Raw genomic sequence first — 27636 nt, 5'->3', positions numbered from 1 at the left:
CCCCGTTGTTCCACATGGTCACTTCCCACCCTGATCTGTGTCTGGTGTTGGTGTCCAGCTGTTTCATCAGCACGACAAGTGGTTCAGGAAACTCCCTCATTGTTCACTGACCAATCACAAACACACCAGAATGCTGTCGACGAGCATTTTCCACCCAGTGGGTTTTGCATTTGCCTGCACCTGTGGTTTCAGCCCAGAGGGCACGGGATGCAGGAGGGGTGGGGGTGGGGTGGGAGGAGGCCCGGTATGAAGTAGAATGGGGGAGAGCCTGACCACTGGAGTGGAAAGGCAACCAGGGTTGGGATGAGGCTGTCTTGTCTGTCAGTCAAGAATAAATAAAGTAGATTTATCGTTGTTGTTTTTTGAGGGGTGTGTTTTCCTTAAAACTGCATGGCTGCGTGGCAGCTGCACTCCTCGTCCTCTTTTGCATTTTTCTCATTTGCATGAACTTGCCAGCGCTTGCAGGCAACTTACGGTTGCGTGTGCAAGTATGCATGCATGCTTGTGTGTGTATGTGTGTGTGTGTGTGTGTCCAGCCATGTGACCCATTAATTTGCCAAGCAAAATAAAGAAGTAGCCTAGACGATCTAATTGACATGCTTCGAAGTGGTTTGCACGGCATTCATGGAAATCTTGCACCACCTGCACTGAGGCGCTCCTCTGAAATTTGCTCGAAAGTCAGGAAGTGACACCAGCTGCCTTCACCGACTTGCGTCATGATGGAACGCAGTATAGCACTGCAGTGGTGACTCCACCGCGCGACCAGAATAGATGGCGTGCGCTGCATCGCAGGCCTTGGGTTTGTGAATCTCATCGGACAGAGTTATAATAGAGGATTTTGTGTGTTTTTGTGTACGTGTTTGTGTGTAGGTGCACGTGCACATGGACGCGCATGTGTGTCTCTGTCTAGGCCCCTCTGGAGTCCATTAATCCCAAATCTAACAGACTTGCTGCAGAGGCAGCCTTTGATGTGCTGCTGAATCCCACTCTGGAATATTGGATGCTGCCTCAAGAATATTCACTTCGTTTTCCCTTGTCAGGAACACGTTGTCTGGTTTTCACCCCCCACCACGCTGGGACCGTCCAGCAGGACAGGTGGCTGCCGTCTTATGAGTTTGTTTACAATTCAGGTGTTGTTTTTTTTCTTTCTGCCAGCTCTTTGATCTGTAATTTTACATCTCTGAGCTCTTTTAATCCCATTCTTATCTTGTGTAAGCCTTCTAATCTTTGACCTTAATCTTAAACCCCCGTGTAGAATAGGGCAGCACAGACTGAGAGGAGTCCAAATTCAGTGCATGCATTTGTCACAGGGTCCGCCGGGTTTCCGTCTTCTCACGTCATCGCAGTTGTATCTGTGCGTGTCTTTTTGTTGAGCTCGACCTGTTTTTGTGTTTCTTTTAAGCCTCATGTTTGTGACCCAGCAGTTTCCAGTCTCAAGTGAAATGAAATGAAGGGAGCCGACACGATATAAATAACACAGTAAAATGGAAAACACATCTCTATTTGGAACGATTATCCCACCTGATGCGGATGGCTGATAGACCGCCATTGGATTTCCATTGGTTTCTTTTTAACCTAATCATGCTTGTCGAGAGAGAGAGAGAGAGAGAGAGAGAGAGAGAGAGAGAGAGAGAGAGAGAGAGAGAGAGAGAGAGAGAGAGAGAGAGAGAGAGAGAGAGAGAGAGAGAGAGAGAGAGAGAGAGAGAGAGAGAGAGAGAGAGAGAGAGAGAGAGAGAGAGAGAGAGAGAGAGAGAGAGAGAGAGAGAGAGAGAGAGAGAGAGAGTCTAGACTGGCACCAATAACACCAAATTTGGAAACAGGAAACATCGATGCTAAAGAGATGTTTCCCAAACACTCTGCATATTCCCCTATTCCTCATTCTCACAGAGATTGCAGTGACAGACAGACAGTGAAAGGAGGGAGGAGGGAGGAGGGGGCGGGGGGTGGCGCAGGGTAGCAGCAGAAATAGAGGAGAGGCTTGGCACAGGCTCGCCGCTGCTCATACAGCCCAAAGTGTGTCAGTTAGTTCTCTAAATGCGTTAGGCCCCTGGGCTGAGAAAGCCAACACCACCATCGAGACACACACACACTCACACACACACCTCTCCACCTTTCCCCACTTAACCTCTGTTCAGCATCCAGCCAATATCTGTTGGGGAGCTGCACTGCTGTTCATTGGCACAATTGATCAGATGCCTTCGTGCTAAAGTGTACAGTCTTCGTTTTGCACATATTAGTGTCAGGAGTGTTTGGCAGGCTGTGGGGGATGAATCCCTATTGGTGAGCAGCAAATAGCCATCGGTCGGGGTGGCTGGGTCCCTGACATGTTTGTCAGCCAGTCACTGACGCCACGTCACATTCTTTTTACATTTTTTTACTTTTATTTTTGTATATTTTATTTATCTGCCGTTTTCCGTTATTTTCTCGTATATTTCTCTCTCTCTCTCTCTCTCTCTTTTTTTTTAGAACCCTTTGGCAGATTCCCTTTGAAACCTATTAATTTTTCACGGGTTCTCCTTGGACTGCATTATGCCTTACTGGCACGTTCACACTTGCCAAATTGGTGTTTTCGTCACTCTCCGCAACCTTCTGTCTTGCAATCAGGATCTTGATGGATTTGTGTTTGACACAGTTAATGAGTGATTTCCAACAGGGAGTGACATGTTAAAAAAAGAAGAAAGAAAGATCCCAGAAGGAGGAGATCCAGCATGTCAGCTTGGTCTCTTGTTGCACATTTAAGATTCTTACTGCTCTTTTCCTCCCCACCTCTCCTTCCCCAACCCTTGTCCACTCCATCTGGCCGTGGCTGTTACCATGGCTTCCATACCAATTTCTACCATATCCAGACCTTTAGCCACAGTTGGCCTTCAGAGGTTTCCTTTTAACTTGTCTTGCCAGCGTTTTTCCTGGTTCACCTCATCAGCATCACTTTAGTTTAGGTCGGCCACTAAATAATAATATGATTTGATTGAGTTATGTAAAATAATAACACTCTGGTTGGGTTTTTGAAGGAATTGTGTTTAAATTTCAGCACTGGGTTAGACTAAGAGAGCGGCTAATGCTTTGTCTCTAACGAAAACAAACCAGTGGATTGATCTTATATCCCCAATATTCTCTGTTGGACTGATAGATGAAAAGTCCAAGTAAATCAACTTACACAGCAGATATGTTTCTGGTGAATAGTCAAACTTTTCCTTGCAAAGAGTTGTTCCCAAAGCTCAATTGAGTGTGTCAATAAACTTGTGAGCTACCCTCTCAATCACAAAAGAGAAAAGGCCATCATATTTTAATGCTTCTAAAATAATTTAATTGAATAATAATTAATTTTTCTTAATATTTCATGATTTAATCGCCATTCAGTTTCACTCAAGGCTGAAGAAGCAGGACATACATAAGAGGTACAGTTGTGACAGAAGCAAGACGAGACGACTCCTACCAGTTAGAAGAAGCTGGTAAAAGTATTAGCGTAGATGCTGCTGTGGTGGCAGCTTTATCAGAGCTGGATTGAATTTTCACAATAAAAAAAAATACCTCAAAATGAAACACTTTCTTAGTGGACGTGTTCATCTCCACTGCTGTCTGACTTGGGCAAGAGTTGATATTGAACACCACAGTTCATTCCGGTTTAACAGGAACAGACTAGCCGGATTAATTCGCAGCATTGAGAATTGGTTGGGTTCCTTTTCCTTTCTGTTTCATTTCAGCAGGCAGTGCCAACAGACAAAACTGCCTCTGCGTGCAATTGGGTAGACGTACAACCAGGGGGAGTGAAGCGTGTGATGAAGGCAGCGCAACAAGCAGCCAGGAATCGCCTAAAGCTCACCCCACACAAGATCCATGGCTGCATTTAGCTCGGATGGCTTTAGTCCTGCGACCCACGTTGCAAATGCAGTGAATAGCAGACCCACATGCAGAACAAACACATTTGCAAAGGGAATTACAGGTCCGCCTGTGCTCAGCTGGTCACCTACCTCACCAACTCTCACTCCTGTCTGAACTGATTGTACCAAGTCTGATTTGTTCACTACTACTGGTACTACACATGCTTTCAAGGGGCTCTTTACCACATGGGAGTGTAAAATAAATGACAGGTTTCGCCATGCTTGGCTGGCACAGTTCCTATTTGATGAAACTGATTTGTCAAAGCACATTGTCCCTGATGTGTTGGGAATCCTGTGGCATTAATTAACGCTGCCATTAGTGTTCAAAGACCTAAAGGCCAATGGTACTGGTGGGACTGTGCCAGTGGATGCGTTATTACAGTGATGGTTCTGTTGAGAAGGGAAGAAATGAGAAGTACTCTCCCTAATCCTGCTAAAGCGGTACACATGGGAATGATTATTTGCATAAAGCCATGACACCCTGAGTTGTTGAAATCCCTTTGTTTGAAACGGAGCCTGAGAGGCAGCGAGAGAAAGCGAGAATAAAAGACAGTGAATTAATTCAGCAAATGTGACGGGATTGCATGATGCCTGGTGGATCCTGTTATTGTACGGATTGACTGAATGAAGACTTCACACTGCTAAATGGTTTTGTCCTCGTTTGTTGTTTTTTTTTTTTTTCCCCTTCATTTTTTTGATGGGCTGTAAAGGCAGGGCCGCAGTACCTCATCTCATGCACTGAATCTAATCCGCTCAAGAAAAGGCGTCATATTCTGTGAGCATTAGAAGCAGCATCCCGGCAGCGTCCGCGGCGAAAATGTTGAAATTCTGCTTGGGCCAAAGCGCTTAAAAAAAGAAGACCGCCCTGCAGATCGGTAGTAACGGTCTTTTTTTTTTTTTTTGCTTTTCCTTTCTTAATGGTTGTGGTTTAAAGGCCTTTTTTTCTTCTTGGATAGAAATGGGGTTTCTACAATGAACTTGTGACTCATAAATTCCCTCAGCTTAATTTTTAAAATGCCCTGCCTCTTCCTCTTTCTTCCTGCCATTGTCTTTCCCTTCCTTTGTCTCGGCCTTTTCTTCTTGTGCACACTGGCTCTCTAAATGGGCCGAGGCAACTTTCCTCTCTCTGTCATCTGGGGGAGGGAAGTAGATTAAGGCTATTAACAGGCAGAGAGGGGTGCTGATCAGCCTCTTAAGTCTCACGTCTGCTCCACACTGTGCACTCCCGCTATGGGCTCTGCCGTTCGAAGAATCCCTCACACTTGTGTTTGTTCCTAGGTAGTGTGTGTGTGTGTGTGTGTGTGTGTGTGTGTGTGTGTGTGTGTGTGTGTGTGCGCGCGCATGCGTGTGTACACAATCATGCAAAGCAAGTTGTGCTAGGTAAATAGAATAAAAGGCACAGGCCAGACGGACTCTGTCGGCGAACACGCCGGAGTGTACATACACACACACACACACACACACACACACACACACACACACACACACACACACACACACACACGAGTGAAACAACAGGCCAGAGCGTGCTATATTTAGACGACAAACTGCCATAAACCAAGGCTAAATAGAAAAGAAATAATCAAAAGTGAGGCAGTCCAGAAGCATCCCCTGTCACGGTGCAATCCCCCATGTCCTAATTACACAGGCTTAGAGGAAACAAAGGATTAGCACTGATTCACCACGCTTCTCGCCTCATCCCTTAATAAGTCTCCTCCTTGTCTCATTGCCTTTCTCTTTACTATCCTCCACATCCATCCAGGTAAAGGTTGGAGCACTCTATTGACCTGTGGCTTTTCTTTCCCTCTTTGTTTGTCTGCGCTGACGTGTCTGCCGCAGACTGCCTGGCACAGGGGAGAACACACATTCCCATTTTAGATGTAGGCCAAACAACAAGCTGCTATTAGACCTTAACAGATATGAAATAACATTGAAAAGAAATACTGTTAATAATTAATAAATTAATAAATAATTAATTTAAAAAATAATAAATAATTAATAAAAAACTTTTTTTTAAATTAGTTTTACTTTTTCTTTATTCATTTTGTTGAGATAATCAACCCACATAACTTTGCATTTTGATGCTATAAGATTCCATATAAACATCTGATGGTTCTCAGTCGTCCAGGTGTAGAGGGTTAAATTGAGGCAACTGAATGCATGTAAATTTCATTTATTTGGAAAGTTTTAGTGTTAGTTTTAGTTATCAAAGCTTTTTTCCCTGAATTCTGATGAGCTGAATATCACCTACTGCTTCTTTTTGGAAGTGTTGGATGGCTCTCCGCGTGTCCCCTTACATTCTTGAGGAGGCTGTATTGAGTAGATCAGATCTGAATTCTCATGCTCGAACCAGAATCCTGCTGCCCAACATAGTAATATGATTTGGACTGCAGGACTGTGCACCACAACCTTATCTGACATTCGAGCCACTGCTGTTGGTGCCGCAATGCACTTCGAAGAAACTACTCCAATCCTTCTTATAATGTGGGTCACAGACCCTTTATTTCATTTTTTTCTGTAGTTTTATTAAATTTGAAAATGAAATGTATGAATGTATTATTTTAGGGACACTGATTGATTGGTGTCATGACAGCAGAAAAGATAAGTTGTTCTCTGCTAATATCTATCCTAGCCTAAACCTAATACCTTGTGAATTGGTGATGCCTGGACTGATAATTGGCCTTGGTTGATAAAGGCCGACTGGCCAATCAGAATGGCCAGTCAAACTTTGCAAAGTTTTGTCCCAAGGTTAACACTTCTACCTCTCTCCCCTTCGCTGTCTTGGTTGCTGGCGTGTGAGGATGCTTAACTTTATAAAGTTGAGTGTAAAGTTGTTTCAGTTGTTGACCCATGTGTTGGTGGAGTTTAAGCCAAATCCCACAACGCCAGCTGGGTATGAGCTGCTCTCGGCTTCAGTTGTCGTTTCCCAGGTGCGATGAGAAATTGCTACAGGGAGCGACTGCATGAGCTCGAAAAGAAAAAAACTGAAAAGAAAAAAATAGACTAGAAAACCCTGTATTCAAAGTTTTTCATTGGCTTAAATTCTAAACAGGCAGTCCCACTGTCGAGTGTTCTCCAGCCCCTTTAAGCATTTACCCCTTCAAAAAAAACAAGTAAAACCAGTAAGTTTGGAATCATGTTATGAACAATTACAAAGGACTGTTGAAGTCTTTGTTTAAAACAGAAACAGGTTGAAAACAGCACATTGGCTAGTATCAATAAAAGATGGGCTGATCAGACGCAGGGCAGCTTGGATATATTTGGGGCAGACGGTGCTGCAAATGTACCGACTGAAGAATCCCAGATGCCCAAAGCTATTCTGTTGTGATTTTTAAGTCACTACAGCGCTTGAGGACGAGGGATGGAAAAAAATAGTTAGCAACCTGCAAGAGTGAGATACGGTCAGAGGAAAATGGAATTATATTAGGTCTTAAGTGACAGGTCAGAGAGGCAGCTGAGGGCTGTTGATTGTCTGAGGCGACAATCTGCCTCACGTAACAATTCAGCATTCATCCAGTGCCTCTGCCGTCTTTGAAAAGTGAATGTCAGGAACTACTGTTTGCACAAAACACACACACAAAAAAATGCACTTTTATCAACACCGCCGTTTTCTCTTGCTCCCCAGTTGCGTCCTTTACAGCGAAAATGTTCAAATGATCAAATGGTGAGAAAAAAAAATGCTCAAGTGCAGCGGTGGGAATTTTTTTTTCTCTTCTTCCCCCTCCTGAGTCGTGTTGTCACACGTCACAGATGTGGTTACAGATAAACATTGGTTTTCCTCTTCTCAGCGCTTTTCGGCCTTGGACACCTTCCCATGGCCGTTCATCACTGTTTAATATCTGTTTGTTTGAAGCTGATACTCTCGCCACCACCGACCCCTCCCCTACACGCAGCCTCGAGGTTTCATTGTCAGCAGATAATAGAAACAGTGTCTCGGGCTGTCACCGCCGTCTCAAGGCCAGCCTTCACTCACAATTAGAGCTGGTGAAAACCTTTGATAATTGATATGATACCAGGTGCCACGAGGGCTTTTGCTGGGAATGAAAGCGAAACCCCACGTTGTAAAAATGCGCAGAAGCATGAGGGGAGTCTGTTTGTTTTAATGGCTCGTGTTTAATTAGAACTATTAAAGGAAAGAAAGAAAACTCAAGGTAGAACAAACAAAACAGGTTTGGTTTAATCTGCTCTATCTCGAGAAAAACAAGCCGACAGACAACCGCCGACACAGGTCAGGGCCAAACAAAACTATCTAACGAGTTTGTGTTTTCAAGTTCCTTAGGACTGTAGCTGCATTTCCATTAGCCCTAAAATTGCGCAAATCCTAAATATCGCAATTAAAAACAAGGTTTTGACGCTCCCACGAGGTGATTTTTCAGATCGCAAAAGTGTCATGGAAACCCTTTATTATTTACACGTCAGCGGATGTGACGTATGGGGTCACGTGACCAGTTCACTTCAAGTGAGAATGGCGTGCTATGTTTGGACGGAGGAGGAGACGGAATATTTTTGTCTCCTAATGATAACAGCGGCAGTGACAACGGAAATAGCTGCTCCAAAACGCAAAATGTTTTGTCCCTCCATCCTCGAGATTTGACGAGAATTACGGCTTACCGGCTTCACACCATTCAGTGGAAACATTTCCAATTTGCAATTGTGCTTTGTCGACATTTTAGAAATATCGCTGTTGTGTTCAAAGGGAAGCACAATTTGAGAAGCTGAACGTGGCGGTCCGGATGCGCCCACAGACCTCTCTGGACACCCACAGCACGCGGCACCCTGCTTGCTCATCATTGATTAGGTTTTGTGCGTCTGTTTTTGTTTGAGTACCAGCTTATGCTTCTCCTCCTCCTCTTCCTCCACCTCCCCCTCCCCTTCCTCTTCCTCCCCCTCCCCTTGGGTTTTAATCCTCTCGCTTTCTCTCCCCTGCATAAACACTTTGTCCGCGAGGTATTCTTTGAACTGCTTAGCCAGGCATTAGCTGACGATGGGCGTTGCAGTTTTGCGAGGAGGGGAAACCGCCTCGAGTGCGGACGCGTTTGATCCTCAGATACGTGTCCTTGATTCCGTCTCTGCAAAGACGCCCAGCCAACAGGCATCTCCCACCGCGGCCACAGAGCACTTCCTGCCACGCAGTCCGCATTCTTCAGCTTCCAATTGTCATTAAAGCTGTTGCTGCCGGAGAAAATGTACCCGTCATTGTGCTAACCCCGGCCCCCCACGACTCCAGTATCATTCCACGAAACGACAGCCAACTATCCCCAGCCAAACTTCAATTACGATAACAAATTTTAACCAATGATTTTTCACTTAAGAATAGTATGGAGTTCCATTTATTTATGTAGAGCCACAATACTTATCCTTATTGCAGGCTCCACCATGTATTGCTTCCCTGCAAAAACAAAAACAGAACAAATAAACGCTACAAAGAAGAAACGCTGCAAAAATGGGATTTAATTGTCACAGTCGGCAGAGTTTTACTTTTTAAGACTTGAATGGTCGAGCAAAACACAGGTGTGGTGAAACACAAACAGCCGTTTGATAAAGAAGACCAGCGCACAGCAACATGTTGAGCCTGTGTTGCCAAAACACACTTGCCAACTGTATTAGCAACCTGTTTTCCCAGCACATGTCTGTTTGACACAACAACAATATAAAAGCAGTCAAACCGGAGCGACGTCGATATTTCCACCACACAAAATATGCCAGCATTTTCTTTTTCTTATTTGTTTTGCGATTTCCTTTGTTTTGAAACTCTTTTTTTCTTGACGGTGATAATTTGTCTGCCCAAGGAAAAAAAAAAAAAAAGAAATCCGAGTTTTTGTTGTTGCTTTTTCCATTATTGCCTTTTTCACAAAGGCATTAACTGACGCTGATGAATAGCAATGAACAATGACAATCAAGAGAATCATAGCCTCTCAGTAGTTGATAGTTTCTTTCGATTTACTGTACTGTACTTAACGTTGCGCCCAGCCACACAAAAGAGCATTTGTTTATTTATTCATGTATTTTTTTAAATCTATTTATTCTAACGTGATTAGATACATTTACCATCACACACAGTCTGACAAACGTCTACTGCGCTTCACTCACACAGACTCAGAGTTTTGAAATTCCTCCCGCCCAGCCGCTCCTGCCGACTCAGCTCCACACCTGAGATGTCACAAGATGTTTACAAAACATTCCTACCCCCCCCCCCCAACCTCTTTCCCCCCCCTCCAGCTGGGAGACGCTCTCATCTGCGCCATCATTGGGTTTTTTTCAGTCACCACTGATTGGCCTGATTGCAGGATGGATTCGGTGGCGGGCGGGTTCAGAGGGGGTTGTGGGGTTTTGCATGGATCAGCTGGGCAGTCTATCAGTGCAGTGCGGGCAAAGAGATTAAAGACACAATGACACACACACACACACACACATGCACTGCGAGCTGGCTGAGGTGAACAGGTGCAGCCGCGGCCTGTGGCAGCTGCTCGCCGCAGCTCCGTCAGCTGCCGCTCCTCCTGTCCACCTCCGGCGGGTGAGAGAGTCGCTGCCACAACACAAAAGTACAAACCTCGGCAAACGCGGCAGACACACAAGCTTCCCTCCTCTTCGTTCCAGCTGTGCTTTTAGTTGGTTTTCCTCATATTCAATTCAGAACTTTGTGTTGTGTTGTGTTGTGTGATTTGTGTTTTCCAAAGGTTTCCTTGAGTCGTGGCGTTTTAAGGTTACAGGTGTTTCGTCCTGATTATCGGAAAACATCTGTTGAAATTTTGCCACTGTCTAATTTTTCCTCCTCGGCGGCGGCTGTAATTCTAATTCCGGGACTCGGCTGCTGATTTAAGGAAGGTGTGAAAACGTGTGACGACCACCGACGCCGTCACTGCTGCTGTGATCTTTGACGTGCGAGCGCTAACGAGTGAGGAACGTCGCGGTGAAAACGCTGCAGTCAGTGGGACAGGTCACTCTGCCTCCCAGTCTGATGGCATCTTTCCATAGATATAATTAACATACAAATAATATATGTCGCTGCACAAACAATTATTATTATTATTATTATTATTAATAATAATAATAATAACAATAATAACATTAATAATAAATGTCCATTTATCTTCAGTTGCGCGTTCTCCATCAGGAGGTGATCCTAGATCTCGCACCCTGGGCTGTTCAACCAGGTTTCCAGGCCCCAGCGAATCTCAACTTGTTTCTTCAATCTGATGAATGTATTGATTTCATCATCAAGTTCCGGCATGTTTCTTGCGGCAGGTGGTTGCAGCAGCAACGGCAGCCCGCACTGTCACTGCCCCGCAATTCACACAGTGAAGCGTCAGGTGAAACTTTTTGTGATTTTTTTTTTCTTTTTTTTTTTTTCTTTTCGACGAGTTGCGCTTCGGCTTTGCTTCAATGAGCACATTTTGTCAAGTTCCTTTTTTGTTGCGTCAGTAATAAACTGACCTTGAGGCCATTAAAAAGAATACTTTTTAATGGCAAATTTCATGATGAGTTCTATTCATTTGTTTATTTCGTTTTTTTACCTTTTCGTTGAGATGTTGAATAGCAAATCTCAACATTTTGGTTGACTTGTAACCGCTGTGAAATTAATTCCACATTCAAAACATTCCAGGTATTTTTTTTTACATAATCTTTGAAATTCTTTCATGACATTCGGAAGTCTAGAATATTTAATGTTCCAGGAGAAAGCCCTTAAAAAGACATGAACCTTAACGAGCACCACGGCTCATGTATGGGATCGCTGCCCTCTGCGTTCCCACGTCTTCATGTTGAACAGAGCTCAAACCGTGCGAGGCTGAGAACGCAGCTCACTCCCACATTCACCCGCACGTACAGTTGTGTCCGCCCAACACCCCTATGCCTTCCCGGGAAGCACGCTGCGTGACAGGGGGACATTAATCACAGGGCCTGGGTAATAAAGCGAAGAGGGATAGGCATGTTGGGCCGCGAGGGCAGCTGTCTGGAGAGAGGAAAGGGTGTTTAGGGAAATAAAAAAAAAGGGGGAGAAACACCGTGCTTTATTATTCACACTGATTCACAAGGCACACTTTTACACTTCACACGCTTCGTCCTTAGTGCACCCTTACCGAGAGCTGAGTGAAAAAATCTGGGAGGAGGAGGAGGAGAATGTTTTCTGGATGGTCGCTCTCTAAGACTGCCACAGCCAAACACATGGCCATGGGTTGAAGTTTTTATTAAAAAAAATAAAAAAAATCTTAATTTTAAGTTTTTTTATGTCATGTTATTCATCCATCAGTGTTACAGTGTTACAGTGATAACAGTAACAAATTCCTGTTCTGAATTCACTAAAACGAAACAATAAAGAATAAGATCCGACAGAAATATAACTTTATTGAGAACTTAGCTTTGCCTCATCAAATATTATCTAGCAGATATTAGGAAATGACAAGTAGTCATTATCTTTCTGAATTGGACATTGTTGTTCTAAATAGGCAGTGGTCTATTGTTTTATTGTGTTTTTCTCTGGGTTGAATGCTGCTCCTTGCACTGTGCTTCCTTAATGGTCCACAATGATTTTTTCACTTCCATAAATCATCAGTAATAAATGTTTTCTGAAAATTGTCATTTTCAAAGGATCAGCGACCCATTTTTACATTTCAAACGAAATAGCAAATTATTCGGACAAAATAGTTTCGCCACAAACTCGAGAACTAAAATCATTTCCTTTTCCTTTTAGGAACTTCCACTAGTTCCTTGTGTGTTAGATATGTGTGTCATTGGGAGCTTTTAGGTCTATCTGTTTCATTTGCTGAGCATTAAATAGCATTAAACTCGCAGCCATAGTATACGCCTGTCTTATCTAATTCACTGATACCCTTCTTTTTTTATTTTTTTTAGCCGAAGGCAAAGCAATTAACCCCGCTAGAGGTAGTGAGATAGCTCAGGCTGGTCTCTGTTAAAAAAGGCATTCACAAACACAAAAGAGCGCACAGAGTTAATTAGACTTTTTTGTCCGCGCTAGAGATGTAATAAGTATCCCATTTCAATCAGGGATTCAGATCAAGTGTCTGCAATAGGGGTGGAAGGATACAAACATCCATCCCGCCGGCCTCCTGACAAATCAGAGCACCACTCTACTTATGAACTGTGCTGAAGTATTTTCTTCTTATCTTTTCATTTCCCAGTAGGTTTATCATCACGATTTATAGTGGGTCATTTAAAATCCTATTGTTCATCATTGCATTGTGTGTCCCCCTTTCGTCATCATTTGGCACTCTTGAGCAATGAGACGTTAGAAAGTCACTGTAAGAAACCCTGAACTAGTAGATCAGATTTGTATTTTTTTTTTTGTGATACATCTAAATGAGTTTTGTCTGTGAATCAGAGTGAGATACTGTGCAGCTAAGAGCAATGGTTGCAATGCATGGAATAAATCCAAACAAAGAAAATAAAGTGGACACTATTAAGTCATCCCATCCTCAGTATAATTCTATTTCCTAACGACCCAATCAATGGAGTCGTTTATTGCGTGACCCATTACCGTGCCACATGAAAGCACTGACTTGGCGGGAAATCAAAGGGTGAAAAATGATTCAACATATCTATCAGTGTAATTTATCTCCGAGCGGACGCGGCGCTGATAAGTGAAACTGTAGAGGCGGCGGCAGAGCACAACCCAACCACCCCCCCCCCCCAGCCCCCCACACCCCAACCCGCCCCCCCACTGTAACCAAATCATGGCAGGCAAATTTGTCCTTGGTGGAGGCTTCTGTTGCCCATCTCAGAGCCATGATGAAGAGGGGGAGGGGCGCGAGGAGGCTGAATGTCACCCACGCTCTCATATGTCATATTGTTAGCCATAGATATGAGGAGAACGCCTCAAGGTTGAACGCGCGGGGCGAGACATGAATAATCTATCAGAGGGTTTCCTTCCGACTGAAGAGAGGGAAATATGTCTGCATGGATTATTGATGCTTTAATATGCGCGTGGCGAGCGGACAGTCACCTCCGAGAGCGTGGCGATATCGCCGCGGCTAACTCGATTGTGCGTTTGGAATGCGGCTGGAAGGCGGCCGCTCGATGTGCTCAGCTTGCCCGGCTGGGTAGGCTCGGGTACACATGGTGTTTACGGCCTGGACTTGTGATGGATTGCGGTAATAGAGTTGTTTTGCAAGGAAAGTCTACTCAGGTTTGTCCTAATGTACGTACAAGCTTTTTGACCGCGTCATCCATCTTTGTGCCTTGACGTCTTTATATTTTCTTACTCAAATCTGGAGTTGCTGTTCCGCACGCACGCACACACACGCACACACGCACACACACACACACACACACACACACACACACACACACACACACAGCCCGTGCACACACCGTTTAGACGTCGTCCATCTCAAACTGGTCTGGCCGCTGTGTTCCCGCTCATCTGATTCTCCTCCTCCTCGGACGACTGCCTCGACATGGGAAATGTCAACGCTGTCCTCTATTTGCCTACTTCAAACATTTGTGAAGTGTTAAGCTCATCTGGGCGCCCTAAGAAGGCCAGTCTCTGGGGATTTCGAGGCCGCTGACCCGCACGGCGGCGAGAGAGAGAGAGAGAAAGCCCGGCCAAGTGCACTCAAGCGCAGCCACTTTGCTCACTCATTTGCATCATCGAAAGATTGTATTAGTCCCAAGTTTGTGGTCTCCGGAGCAGCACTATCGCCTCTGGTCTCTAGTAGAGGCCCGTACGTAATGGATTTGATGGGGTGGCTGCACAGCTTCTACCACTAATGTTGCCTCTTCGCAGCCAGACAGTAGCATCGAGAGTAACAGCGGAAGCTGTTCAGTCTCGTTGCTCAGTGCAGTGCCTCTTGTGCAGGCTCTGGACGTGGCTCTGTTCACGAGAAGGCTCACAGAAACAAAGCAAAAACTTTTGACAGTTGAAATCAAATCCAGCAATTTTCCCTCCTGTGAATGGCAAACTTGAGAGAAGCCTGTATGTTCTCCTCTTGGTGAAAAAACGAGTTAGTGAGTTTGGTGTGAAAACCTGTAAACCAGTTATTACTATCAGTACTATCCTTACTGCATTATTGAATTATTTAAACAATAGAGTGGTGTTGTATGTACACAAGGCTGTACACGTAGGGCAGGTGTGTATATATTTTTATTTTTATGTATTATTAATTATTTTTGTCGATTGTGTCTTTTTTTGATTTCATTCCATCAGACAAATAAATCCCACTTAAGGGACAGCATATGCTCAATATTTATTATCTCTGCTTCTCACAGCAATGTGGGCCAATATCCTCATTTTTTTATGACATCAATCATTTTTAAAGCAAGTTCTGGATCTATTTAACGCACACATGAACACTCCTGCAGTCAACCAGCGCGCTTGCTTCAGAATAGAGATGAAAGAGGGGGAAACGCACAGTCGCACTCTTATACACACGCACACGCATGCGTGCACACACAACGGCGTGGAGCGCGCAAAGCAAACAGGCGCAAAAAAACACGCGGCGAGGAAGCACGAGCCGTTTGGCACGGCGCTCCTGTCTGGGGAGAGCTTCAAAGCGCCCTGACATGAATTTATGATAACGGCGCTGCGCCTTTGCCAAACCTCAACCGTTGTTGTTTTTCTCCAACTGTTTTCTCCATCCCCACATCCCCTCAACCCCCCCCCCCCTCCCTCCCTCCAGCCCTCCTGTACGCCGCGCCATCCCCTTGATCAGAGATTTGGATGTTGCCAGGAGGTGTCCCCCAGTACCTCCACGAGGTGTTTTTAGCGCTCGTGCATTTAAGTATGCGTGGCAATGGATTTTGGCATGGGGGGAAAAATCTTATCTGGCTCTTCTCTTTTTCTTTTTTTCTTATTTTTGCATAATTTCATTAGACTTGGAAGGGCTCTCTATCGCCTAACTCGGGGCACCAACTCTTTTTACACTTCAGCTTTCCCCTCCTCACTGCTTGCGTGTGTTTTTGGTTTGTTTGGGTTTTTTCGGTTTTGTCGTCGTTTTCTTTACTCTGTACGCACTTTTTGATTCTTCCATCCATCCGTTTCCAATACCCGCTTCTTCCCCGGGTCAAGGGGGCCTGCTTGGAGCCTCTCCCATCTGTCATAGGGTGAAGGCAGGGTGACACCCGGGACAAGTCGCCAGTACATCACAGGGCCACATAGACACGAACAACCACTCGCACTCACATACACACCTACGGACAATTTAGAGTTTCCAATTCACCTCGCATGCTTTTTTTGGGAGTTTGGGAGGAAGCCGGAGAACCCACGCAGACACAGGAAGAACATGCAAAGTCCACACACAGAGAGGTCCGGAATCAAACCCACGACCTTCTTGCTGTGAGGCAGCAGTGCGAACATCTGTGCGCCTTTTTGTTTCATACGTTACTTTTTTTTTACACCCTGCCTTTGTGTGTCTCTCTCTCTGCAGATGAGGATTGCGTGAACTGCACGGAGGAGTGCCGCGTGCTCGGCCACTCTGACCGCTGCTGGATGCCTCAGTTCCCCGCCGGGGGGAACCAGGCGGAGGGCGTGGATTACCGCAACAACGTGTTTGTTCCGGCGGGCATGGAGACTGTGCCCGAGACGGAGACCTACGAGACCATCAACCCCAACGGCAAGAAAACCTTCTGCACCTTCGGGAAGGAGAGGCGCGAGCACACCATCCTGGTGGCCAACGTCAAGCCCTACCTGAAGGCCAAACGTGCCCTCAGCCCGCTGCTGCAGGAGGTCCCCTCGGCCTCCGGCAGCCCCACCAAAGGCTGCTCCACCATGTCGCCCTGCTCGGCTGTGAAGAGCCCGGCGGACGGAGCCGAGGGCAAACCCCCTCCGGCTACCTGCTCCGGCCACTACGGCCCCCCCGACGGCCAGTACCTGTCGCCCACAAAGCAGAGCAGAGAGCAGGGGGTCTACCCGGCCTTGCCTCCCTCGGACCCGGTGGCCAAGATGCTGGCGGAGGCCCGCTCCAGGATCAGCCAGGAGGCGACGGGTGAAATGGAGTGCGGAGTCCTGGAGCAGGCGGAGCCGGACGCCGGCCGCGACAGAATGAACGCCGAGCAGGTGGTGAGGGACATCGACAAACTACTGCACGATTGCAGAGGAAGTGAGGCCACCGGCACACTCAGGAAGTGACCCAAAAGACTGCAATAAAAAAAAAAAAAAAATGAAAAAAAATAAAAAGAAGATGAAAATGAAGAAGAAGCACGGAGGCGGAGTGAGGAATATAATGTTATTCCAAAACTCTTGTACCAATGCTGTCACTGTTACCAAAACAAAATCAAAAAAAGGTTAAGTGGCTCTTTGGAGCTTTTTTTCACTGTATTTGTTGTTGAAAAGTACTGACACTGGAGAGACAATGGGAACGATTATTATCAGGCACTTACTCTGGTGCTCACATCCCTCCCAACAAAAAAATATATAAATAATAAGGACCTGGATAACCAACGGTTTCTGCTGAATTTAAAAACTCTTTTTGTTTCTGTTTTATTAAAGAAATTCCAGGGGCTGATTGAAGCCTCCGGTACCTCGCAAAGCTATTATCTAAGTGCCCACCAGCTCATAAAGTGTGTCGTCCATGGTCTCTTGTAAAAACCCTACACTTCTACACACGTAGGTTGACTCCTGTTATGTGTGATGGCCATAGAGACTGAACGAAAAACAGACTGTTTATGGTCAGACACGACAATCGATGCAAGAGCAGTGAAAAAAAAAAATCTATCCGGGACAATGGAAGACAGAAAAACACGCGAGACGACCTGACCTGTTCTGACTTTAATGTTGCTGTTCGACGTGTGACGGATCCATTTTGAAAAGAGATTGTGGGCAATCAGGGCTTCGTCTCGGTGGTTCGGCGGAGACGGTGGTGGCGGGAGAAGCGTCGTCGATGTGCTAAAAGAGAATTATAAACAGTGTAACCATGTTTCACCCATCATTTGTAGCCACATTTGTAACTTGTGTGTCTGTCTCACGCCCCTATTTAAACATTCATGTCGCCGGCCAGTGTAGCCACATGCACCAGTTTCACACCGTGTGCACCACGCCTTGCCCACACACGCACAAGCTCTGATGCCCTCACACACACACACACACACACACACACACACACACACACACACACACACACACACACCTACACACACACACACAAAACTGGTCATCTGTGTAATTGTCTTCTACATGAGCATCATCAGCTTCTAGTCCCGTGTGTACAGTGAATTATCATGTGTGTGGCTCTGCCTTAAGGCAATCACAAGTTGTATAAAAAGGGACATTTTTTTCCTCAACTGTGAAAAGATGATATCTATATGATTATGTGTAGAAATCCATGTATAGTGTCCAAATATTAACAAAATATTTAAACTTTTCATTAAAAAAAAGAAGAAATGAGGGAATCTCAGCTTCAAAGTGTCCTCAAGTCAAGGTCAAGAGTGGGATATTAATTTATTTAAAGAAAAGAAAGAAAAAAAAACATTGCGAAGGACACTGCCATTTTTTTCCAATAAACAAATGTCCAAAAATAAACAAACAAGAAAATGTCCCTTCACATAATCACTATACATAATATCATTAAATGTGTAAATGTACCCGGTTTAGATGTGTTTACATAAAAAAAAGACATATTTTTATTGATTTTACTGCAATTTCTGTGCATTTGAGCCAAAATGTTGTGTACAAAGCTCTATTGTGTATTTTATTAAATTAATATATAGTTGTGTTGCAATATACATGGGCTTATATTGTATTTGGCAAAAGTTGCCTTAGTAGCTGTCGAACTCTGTGAGTTTGCTTTAGTTAGTTCTTTTTTCTTTTGTTGTTGTTTTTCTTCTGTTTTTTTATCGGTGTTTTCCCTCCTCTCTGCATCTTTGCAGGCTGGCTTCAGTGCTTTTGAGATGTTGCCTCTTTTTACCCTGAGATCCAGCAGGATCACCTACAATAATTGTTGAAAGCTTAAATGAGCCAGCAGACCTAGAAATACAATTCAAAACCCAAGTACAAAAAGCAACAACCACAGTGATAACAGTTCGACTATTTTTACTAAGCAGATTTTTACAGGGCAGCTATTCAGTTTTACGATAACTAGTATGCTTTCCTTGGGTGCATTGTGTTTTTACTTTCTTTCCAAAAAAAGAAACCTGCCATATGGAAGGTGGAGTGGTTTCCTTGGTGATCATAAAACTGCCTTACTGTCTCTGCGGAGAGCTTATTGTATCTGTGGAGCTTGTGACTGCTTATGAAGCCCTGGTCCACCAGAATGTGCATTTTCTATGAAGGACCAAACGGGGTTCTTTTTCAACAGTCTGTGCTGTTTATGTATGTAAACCTTCTCTATACATGTTAGAATTGTCATGTTTTGCAGAGAAACCTGGCATCGGAAATTCTCAAGTTATGTTGATGTCTTAGCTCTTTCGGTACACGGTTTATACAACCAGGTGCCTCACATTCAGGCTTTCTTAAAAAAAAAAAGAAGAAGAAGAAAAGAATGAGACATTTATTTTTGAAAATTTTGGCACCTTTCAGCCACTTTCGGAAATATATTATTAAAAAAATGGGATATACTTTTCTAATATTCTCTGACACTAAAATAAGCAGAACAGTAGGCTATTGTTAGACTAGATTTGTTCTGAAGACTATGTCCACAATCACCAAATCTATGTAAGACGCTGCCATAAGAGGGAACAGTAACTTGAAATCGTGTGGCTCCCGGAGAGTTTTAGCTGTACAGAGAATCTGAGCTGAGTTGAAACAGGGGAAAAAAAACAACAACAACAAAAAAAACATCTTATCCGCGAGGCATCATATCCCAGTGTTTTAGTATTTTAGTTCTGGCTTGCTTCTTTTCATTGTAAGTACATGTTTGGACTTTGGTTTGTTTTTGGCACAATATCCTTTTGCTTGCTTGTCATCTTTTTGTATCCCGCTTTCCATGTTTCTACTTCTGCTCTTTCATTTGTTTGCTTCCTCGCCTCAGAGGAGCTACGTAGCTAATAGCTCTGCTCCTCTCGTGCGTCTGGGAGGGATTTGGTTAAGGTTTAGCCTTGCTCTTTTCCTCCTGACATGCTAGTGGTTTTTGTCTCTGAGTGGGCTTGGAAGATATGACAGAGGAAGAAAATGTTTTGGTTATTTACAAATAAGATTTCTTCCGTTTTTTTTTTTTTTATCAACCCCGTAATCTCTTGAAAGATATCCGTATGAATCAAGAGAGTCTGATGTACAAACAGCACAAACTGGTAAATATGCTGTTCAAAGCGCTCCACAGCTGTGATCCTAGTGACAAAATGCTATTTTGCACACACACACACAAACACATAAACAAAACACATTGACACTTGTGCAGCACACAGCCTCTCATTTAAATGCAAAGTCCCTTAATGGTAAAGTGAAGGCTGAAATTGAGAGCAAAACACTACCCAGAATAATGTGACACTTTCACACCTCTCGTCATGCTTTATTTCCTCTTTATCTCATTGTGCTCAGTCTTCATGCTGGATTATGCAGGCTTTCTTTTTTTTTAGTGAGTGCGAGAGTGTATGCAGGTGTTTGATTGTCTTTCATTCCTTTAATTGCTCGAAGAAACAATCCATGACTTATTATTTTTATTATTATTATTATTCAATTTATATTTGCTGTGCTGCATAGACTGAATTTCAGCTCACACCTCTACCGGCTCACTCCCAGCGTTAATTAAAAGAAAACCCAGTGTAGAAATGGCCACAGGACTCTGTTTTAACTCCGGTCGGTCGCATCAACAAGTCACCGTCACAGTTGCAGCACATTAAAAAAGTGCTGTCCCCTCTAATGGTGTTACCCTGGCCTGGCCACTGTCTGCGCGCTTGCTTGCAAGATGTGGGCAGGAAATGAGCTGGGTCCAGTGAAATGAAAGTACTCTTTTAAAGCCATGCCCCCTCTCTCAGGCGATTTGCTCTCTAATAGAGCAGAGTCTGCTGCTGAGGTCAACTCACAGTTGAAAATTGCGCATAATGCAAGGCTTGCTATTGTTTAACTGCACACTGTTGGAGTGACATGTGAGCAGTGCATTATACTTAAAAACTAGAGTGGGTTTATTTTTATTTTATTTTTTATTTTTTTTGGCCCACTTGAGACCGCTCTGGTTTTAGCGAGCAATGAGGACAGGGCCTTGTTGAATGTGGCTAACCGCCTCTGGTCTCTGACTCACACTGATGCAGGTGCACACAGACTCAGCCAGCCACTGCTTCACACACAAAGAGACAACATGCCATTTTGGTTAGCTTACACAAGCACCCAATGTTCGTCAGTGTCGTACCCTCACTCCCCCTCCCCCCCCCTTTCAAGCCCACACTAATAGCATAAGCGTCCACGCTACACTGGGCAACTGGTGAAAAGACCAGAGACTTTCTCATTTGTATGAATTATTTCAAATGCTATTGTCTAAAGGCTGTGTTCATTGTGATCTATCTTGAAAAATGAGGAAAAGATCAAATAAAAAAGCAATTACTAATGAAGTTTGTTTTCATCTTTTTATGATGGGGGGGGTGATCTTTCTTTATCTTTCTTTTTAATCTTACTTCTCCCTTCACATGAGTTAAGACATGAGATTTTTTTATGTCCTCCCACCCAATATGTACAGACAGTTTTTTTCTTGTAATCTCTGCCCTAGAGGACAGAACTCGCTCATATTATTGCATTCTTTGGTCCAGTGGGTAACATTCAAAGGGAAGGGGAACGTAAAACTGCCTGCCTTTTATATGTTATCCATGTCAATATTAGCATATAGTGCATATATCCTTTTACTAATAATACGCATTTAAATATAAATAATGAGCAACTCATTTGAAAGGAAGCAGCCATATTGTATTACATCGTCTCTACGGAAGCTCAGAAACAGATTGTGGATTTAATCTGAGTTTGGTGGTTGGGAGGTTTTTCTTACTGTGTGTGTGTGGTTGTGAAAAGAAAATCAAAAAACAAACAGAGCTGCTTTACTGGGGTGTGTGCACATCAAAAGATTGTTCATGGGTTTAGTGTTGCAGGTGACCTACTAAGACTGCCTAGGCACGAGTAGATCAGCTTTGTCATTAGGTGTGTAGTGAGTGTCCACACACAAACCTTTGGTAAATCAGGTCCAAAGTGTTGATAATAGATGTGGCATTTTTGACAATGCAAGACCCACCGAACACAAAGAATTTCGAGGGAGCTCATCTATGAAGAAAGCACTAGCATGTGTTTTTTATTTGTTTTATAGGTCATCTGTAGAGTGTTTCTCAAAACCAACACAGATAACAAATTAAGTCCGATGAACCGGCACATTTCACTGGAAAATGTGAAAATGCATAAGGTCGAATATCATAATCATTTGACTGTGATAAAAGGAATTTAATATCATAAATGTCATAAAAGTGTGTGTTTTATGGTTTCCAGAATGCGCATGTCTGAGGCATCACGATTAATTACTGCTGGAAATATTTAGCACTTCAAAGAGGACCAGATCAAATTTATTTTCACGTGGACCACAGAGGACATGGTTCTGGATTTTCAGAACCTTGAAATGCACCAAGGCACTTTTGTGTTTGTATTTAACTTCTAGCCTCGGGATAGATATTAATTAAGTGCAGAGCAAGAGGTACTACTGCATCTTAAAACACATCTCAAACGTAATATCTTCAAAACAACTTTCTTTGAAATGTAGAAGATAGATTTTCTGTGCAAGGTGGAGAGCAATAACGTTAATGTGTTTGTGTGGAACAGCTTGTTGACTGAAACAGCCTTAGAATGACAGGTTAGGCACGTTCGCATAGGAGATGACACAAGTTGCAAAGTACACTTGACAACATGCCTCAGCAAACTGGTGCACAGTTGAAGCAATCAACAGCCTGCTAGAGTTAATGGGAACATCATGCACATATATGTAAACGTGTGCAGTGTTGGGGATTTTCGAGGAACACACTTTTAAAGCATATTTCCGCAAAAGACCTTGATCCAAATAACTGCTAATGGGATTTAATCAAGTCCTACTCTGTTTGGAGCTGGCTTTAGGGCCAAATTAAAGAAAAGATCTTTTCAGCGTGAAGAGAAGGTTTTCATCACATCAGCCCTGTGGAAGAACAAGCATCCTTTCTTTAATGATAGTGTGCTTGAACAAAGAGCATGTGTGGGTGTGTAATACCCACATCAGCTTCAAATTGAACATTCACAAAAGAGGTCAAACATAAAACAGAAATACTTTTATTTCAGACCAAAAAATGAAAATGAAGATCTAAACACCCCAAGAGCCAGATATTTCAGCATGTTGCCCCTTTTCATGAAGTTCTGTCTGTTCCCGTCTGAGTCCCCTCTGAGAGAGAACACAAGTCCCCCCCCGCCCCCAACCCCCCAACTAAAAAAAAAATTAAAATTAAAAAAAAAACATCGAATAACAACTTCATACAGTGTTGTCAAGGAGGCCAGTGCACATCAGTGAGAGACATTGCCAGATGAAAAGGTCAATCAGCAACATGAGAAACTTAATATTTGGGTGACATGTGAATTGCAATTCATGGAGTAGTACTCCTGGCAAAGTGCAAGACTGACTACTAACTCTTCTAAATCGATTCAGAATTACTCAACGCCGGCTGTATGAGACGTTCACAAGCTGCAAGGACCTTTCTCAAAATGTCATTTGGAATGAAAACATAAAGCAATTCCATTCACTTCTTCTGTTGTAATGTAGTGGATATTGCTTCTGGTCAAACTGGATGGATTTTGGGAACCATATTGTTTCATCAAGCAACACTATATATTATACCTTAAAATGATACTTTGGAAATAATCTTTGTTATCCAATGAGTGGTAACAGGGATAACGCCACCCCTAGTCTGACATACAACTCTGCCCTCTTCTTTCAAGAACACACCTTGCTTTATTGCAAACCTTCTTGAACCAAATATCAACAATCCTTGCGTGACTGTAGCTGCATTTCCATTACCCCTAGAATTGTGCAAAACCTACATATAGAAATAAAAAACTGGTCTTGGGAAAAGCTAAACCTTTAAAAACCTCTCAAATATCTCTAAAAGGTTTTGACGCTCTCATGAGGTGCTTTTTCAGACATATCGATGTCAAAAGTGTCATGGAAACACTTTTTTTTTTTTCATCGGACGGGACATACAGGGTCTTAAAATTGGAAATGGAACGTTATGTTCAAAAAGAGAAAAATATAACAGCCGTTCTTGGCAACAAACAAACGTAAACAAACAAAACAAAATGAAAAATTACAGGTTATGCGCTTCACACCATTCAATGGAAAACACCTGCAAATCACAACTGTTGTTTGTCAAAATTTTAGAAATATCTGTATGGAACTGTAATGGAAACAGTTTGTGAGAGGCTAACTTACTCATCTATGTGTGTTAGTATTGGCCACGGAGCCACAGAGTGGAAGGAAGGTGATAAACAGGATGGAGTGAGAGACAGAGACTAGTTAGCCCATTTCTCATGGGACGGTCCTGAACAGGCAACCAGAGATATGTGGTCTTGTACCAGCCCCATTGAAATGTTGTCTCAAAGGCAGTATTGCTGTCTCCCCATTTCCTAGTCAATGAATTGTTGATGTGATTTGATATCCTAATCAGATAAATAAACTGCATAGCGTCGCTTTACCTCTATGGGCATTGCAGGATGTTTGTACTGGACAACACAAGCACTACAGCCACAGAACGTCCTGAACAATGTTATAGAGATTACAGGGCACTGATCCCTCTAAAAACCCTCCCTCTATTTATTGCTCATGATCTATATCTGTATGCATAATGGAAACTTCACGTTGTTTCCTTCACAAATTATATTTGGATCATTTACTGTAACAGTCAATACAGGGAAGATTTTTTTTATTTTTTTTTTTTATGGTTAAACTTTCCAAGAGTGGCCATCGGAGACAGGATGCACTGGATGATAGAGAAGACATGCCAGTAAAAAGACAAAGACGATTGCTACAGTAACAACAGGATGTGATCTGGACAGTCTCATGAGGAAACAGAAAGGTCAATATTGCAGTAACACAATATGACCTTGGGGACAAACATCTTACTGTTGTGGCTGCTCCCCTTTGAGAGTGCTGGAACATCGATCCTTGACTCTAATATCAATTAGCCGCTCTATCATTAAGTGCGCTTCCCCACAATGTCATTTTGACAGCATTCTTTCTTGAGCTTCTATACCAACTGCATCTTCTCTGAATCTACACATTTAACAGAAGCCTGAGTTATTTTGTCTGGTTTTGACAATCCTTACCTGTGTTGAAGGCTGAAATATTACATTTAGGCAGTAATGGAGTAATACAACATATTATTCACTATATTTTGGTAATTTTACCTTTACTGAGGTAACAGTATGCAAGCTGTTGTACGGATGTCTCAGACGCAACAGTCATAAAAAGGAGAAAACATTTTTTTGGAGATGGCAAGATGGCTTCAGCTGATCATCCAATAGTTTTACTTAGCAGTTACACTAATGACACTAATTTGCATTTTTCATAGAAAATGACAAGAACCTCAAAGCCAGGTGCACGTTATGTGCTGGTGAGAGGCAGAGGGAACTGCTGACGTTAAGGATGCACTGATACAGATGCCAGTATTGGGTGTCGGTACCGATACCGGGTTTGAGGCCTCTACTCATATGCGTAAAATATGTGCCAATACCGCGACACTGAAACCTGTTTACGGAAGCTGCCAGTTTACCTTAATTGACTGCAAGGCCGGCAGCGAGGAGTCATTCTCAGCGGCGTGCAAATATTTCAGCTTCAAACAACTGCAGTCCACCGCCCACACACTCAACAATTACTTATAATGTCTCTCATTCAACAGAGGTTGGACACAATTTAGTTGAAATGATCTGAATCACTTGTGTTCTGCATTTACTAATATAAATGATCAGAAAAAGAACAAATGTCCATGTATTTCTATGGTTGAGGATGCCTGCGTAAGGACACAGTATTATGCTTCCTTCAACATTAACTTTAGCCATTAGATACGTTCACACCCACTCAGAAAAAGAGCAAAAGTAAACCAACAGTTTAGTGAGATCAAAACACTGGGCCTCTGCCATCGTCCCGTTCCCTTCAAAGTTTATGTATATTCGGTTTGAACACAGCAGTGGATGCAAGGATGTCGGCCCGTCTCTGAACTCAAACAAACCACTGCCAAAGGCGATAAAAGCCGTGTATGCATATGGCACCATCCTTTAGAGCTTTCACCCGCCCGGGGAACTATTCCCTCAACTTAGACGCTGAAACGCCAGTAGGAAAAAAGGAACACCCAGTTGGCATCAATGAGGATTGAGGGATGGAACAATGAGAAGGAGAATCAACGTGGGGAAAACAAAGAATGAGAGGCTAAATCAGCTGGGCGGCATGCAGAGGCCTTTTCCTCGGCTAATGGCCAGTACAAATAGAATGGGGCCTCAGGGATTTCGAGGGCTGCAGCTGACAGTTAAAGCAGTCCAAAGCTGATCCACCACAAAGTGTGAATGTGATGCATCCACATAGCACCAGCAAAGGCAGGATGAGTGGGTGTAAATAACAGTCGGTCCCCAGAGATGTGTGCCATATAATACAAAGACTCCCCGGATTGGGTGTTGGGTTTGTTTGAACACTATCTGACATTTACTTAACCAACTGTAGGGAAATTAGCTTTAAGGATTCCCAATTTGGCTTCGCAATAGTGTCTCTCTGCCTTTCTAAATTTGCCATGTCACCACACAAAGCTGCACTGGATTCATTACAAATGTAGAGTCTACTTTTAGTGTGCTCCACCTTGTCCTTTCATTTGTGTATTCAGCAGCCACGTGAAAGTGTAGGACGGACTAGAATGAAGTCGTTGAAGTGATAGCTCAACATGATGGCAAATTCACCCATTTCTATAATCCCTAAGGTCACATGAGCCGGTAACCAAACAACTCCACAACACTTGTGCAAGCTGTGACCTGCACAGTCAAAATGCAATGAAATAATAATGGAATATGAAGAGACAGATATACCTGATGGGGGAATGTGATTTCAAGAGTACATAATTAGTGCTGTCATCAAAACAATACCTCTGTTGTAAAGAATAAGAAGTCTGATCACAGTGCAATGTATGGTTTGTAGTGATGATGATTTCTTTACAACTTTCTTTCCTTCGTCTGAGACAAAAACCTGTCTGATGTATGCACTGCTTTAAGTGTCATGATGTCACATAATTTATACAATTATTATGAGAATTATGGCAATCAGCAAATTTGCCAAAATGTTGAAGCATCCCTTTAAAACACTTTGAGCACGAAAAGGAAATGAAAATGTTCAGGAATTCAGGAAAATGAAACCGTGGTGGCCTGAGGTCATCCAGGAGAAGCAACGGTTTGCTTCTGTCTCCCTCTCTTCTTATCTGGGTGAACATCTCTGCCATCAAATTGCTGTTTGCTTAATGGAAAACATAAGAGAGAGCCTTCTAATGTTTCCCCTTTAGATATATAGCACTTTCCCCTTCCCTTCCGCCTTGCCTGCCCACGTGTAACAATGCACTTCTTGCCAGTGAATCATTGCACTTCAAAACTACACACAAAAGAAAATACCATAAAAACCTTTGAAGTCACATCTGAAGCTGTTGCCACTGATCCATACACTGTTTTTGGTTGATTTATCAGTTTATTGACAGTTGTACTGGCTACCCACCAGATTAACTATTGATGAAATTATTGATTTGCTCAACAGCTCACAGTTCCTCTTTGTCAGACATATCAATTTTTCATGTGTCAGTACCTTCACCAGAAAATCATGCCTTAATGTGACGCTTGTTAATGAAGACAAAGTGAAGAAAA

General features: G+C 43.3%; 1 protein-coding gene across 4 annotated transcripts in view; it reads left to right on the top strand.

The window, feature by feature from the left end:
- The window catches only part of pcdh17 (protocadherin 17), a 52947-nt gene extending 31636 nt beyond the window's left edge, over positions 1-21311 (top strand). For all 4 annotated transcript variants that reach the window (XM_076049263.1, XM_076049255.1, XM_076049244.1 and 1 more), the window contains exon 5: positions 16262-21311. In XM_076049263.1, the coding sequence (XP_075905378.1) occupies positions 16262-16962 (701 nt within the window). In that variant the 3' untranslated portion in view covers positions 16963-21311. The remainder of the gene's footprint in view (positions 1-16261) is intronic.
- The last annotated feature ends 6325 nt before the right edge of the window (positions 21312-27636 follow it).

Source organism: Nelusetta ayraudi, unplaced genomic scaffold, assembly GCF_046127955.1.
Source record: "Nelusetta ayraudi isolate G7.1 ecotype Tasmania unplaced genomic scaffold, CSIRO-AGI_Nayr_v1 ptg000005l, whole genome shotgun sequence".
NCBI lineage: Eukaryota > Metazoa > Chordata > Actinopteri > Tetraodontiformes > Monacanthidae > Nelusetta > Nelusetta ayraudi.
This window is presented reverse-complemented; position numbering and strand designations above follow the sequence as displayed.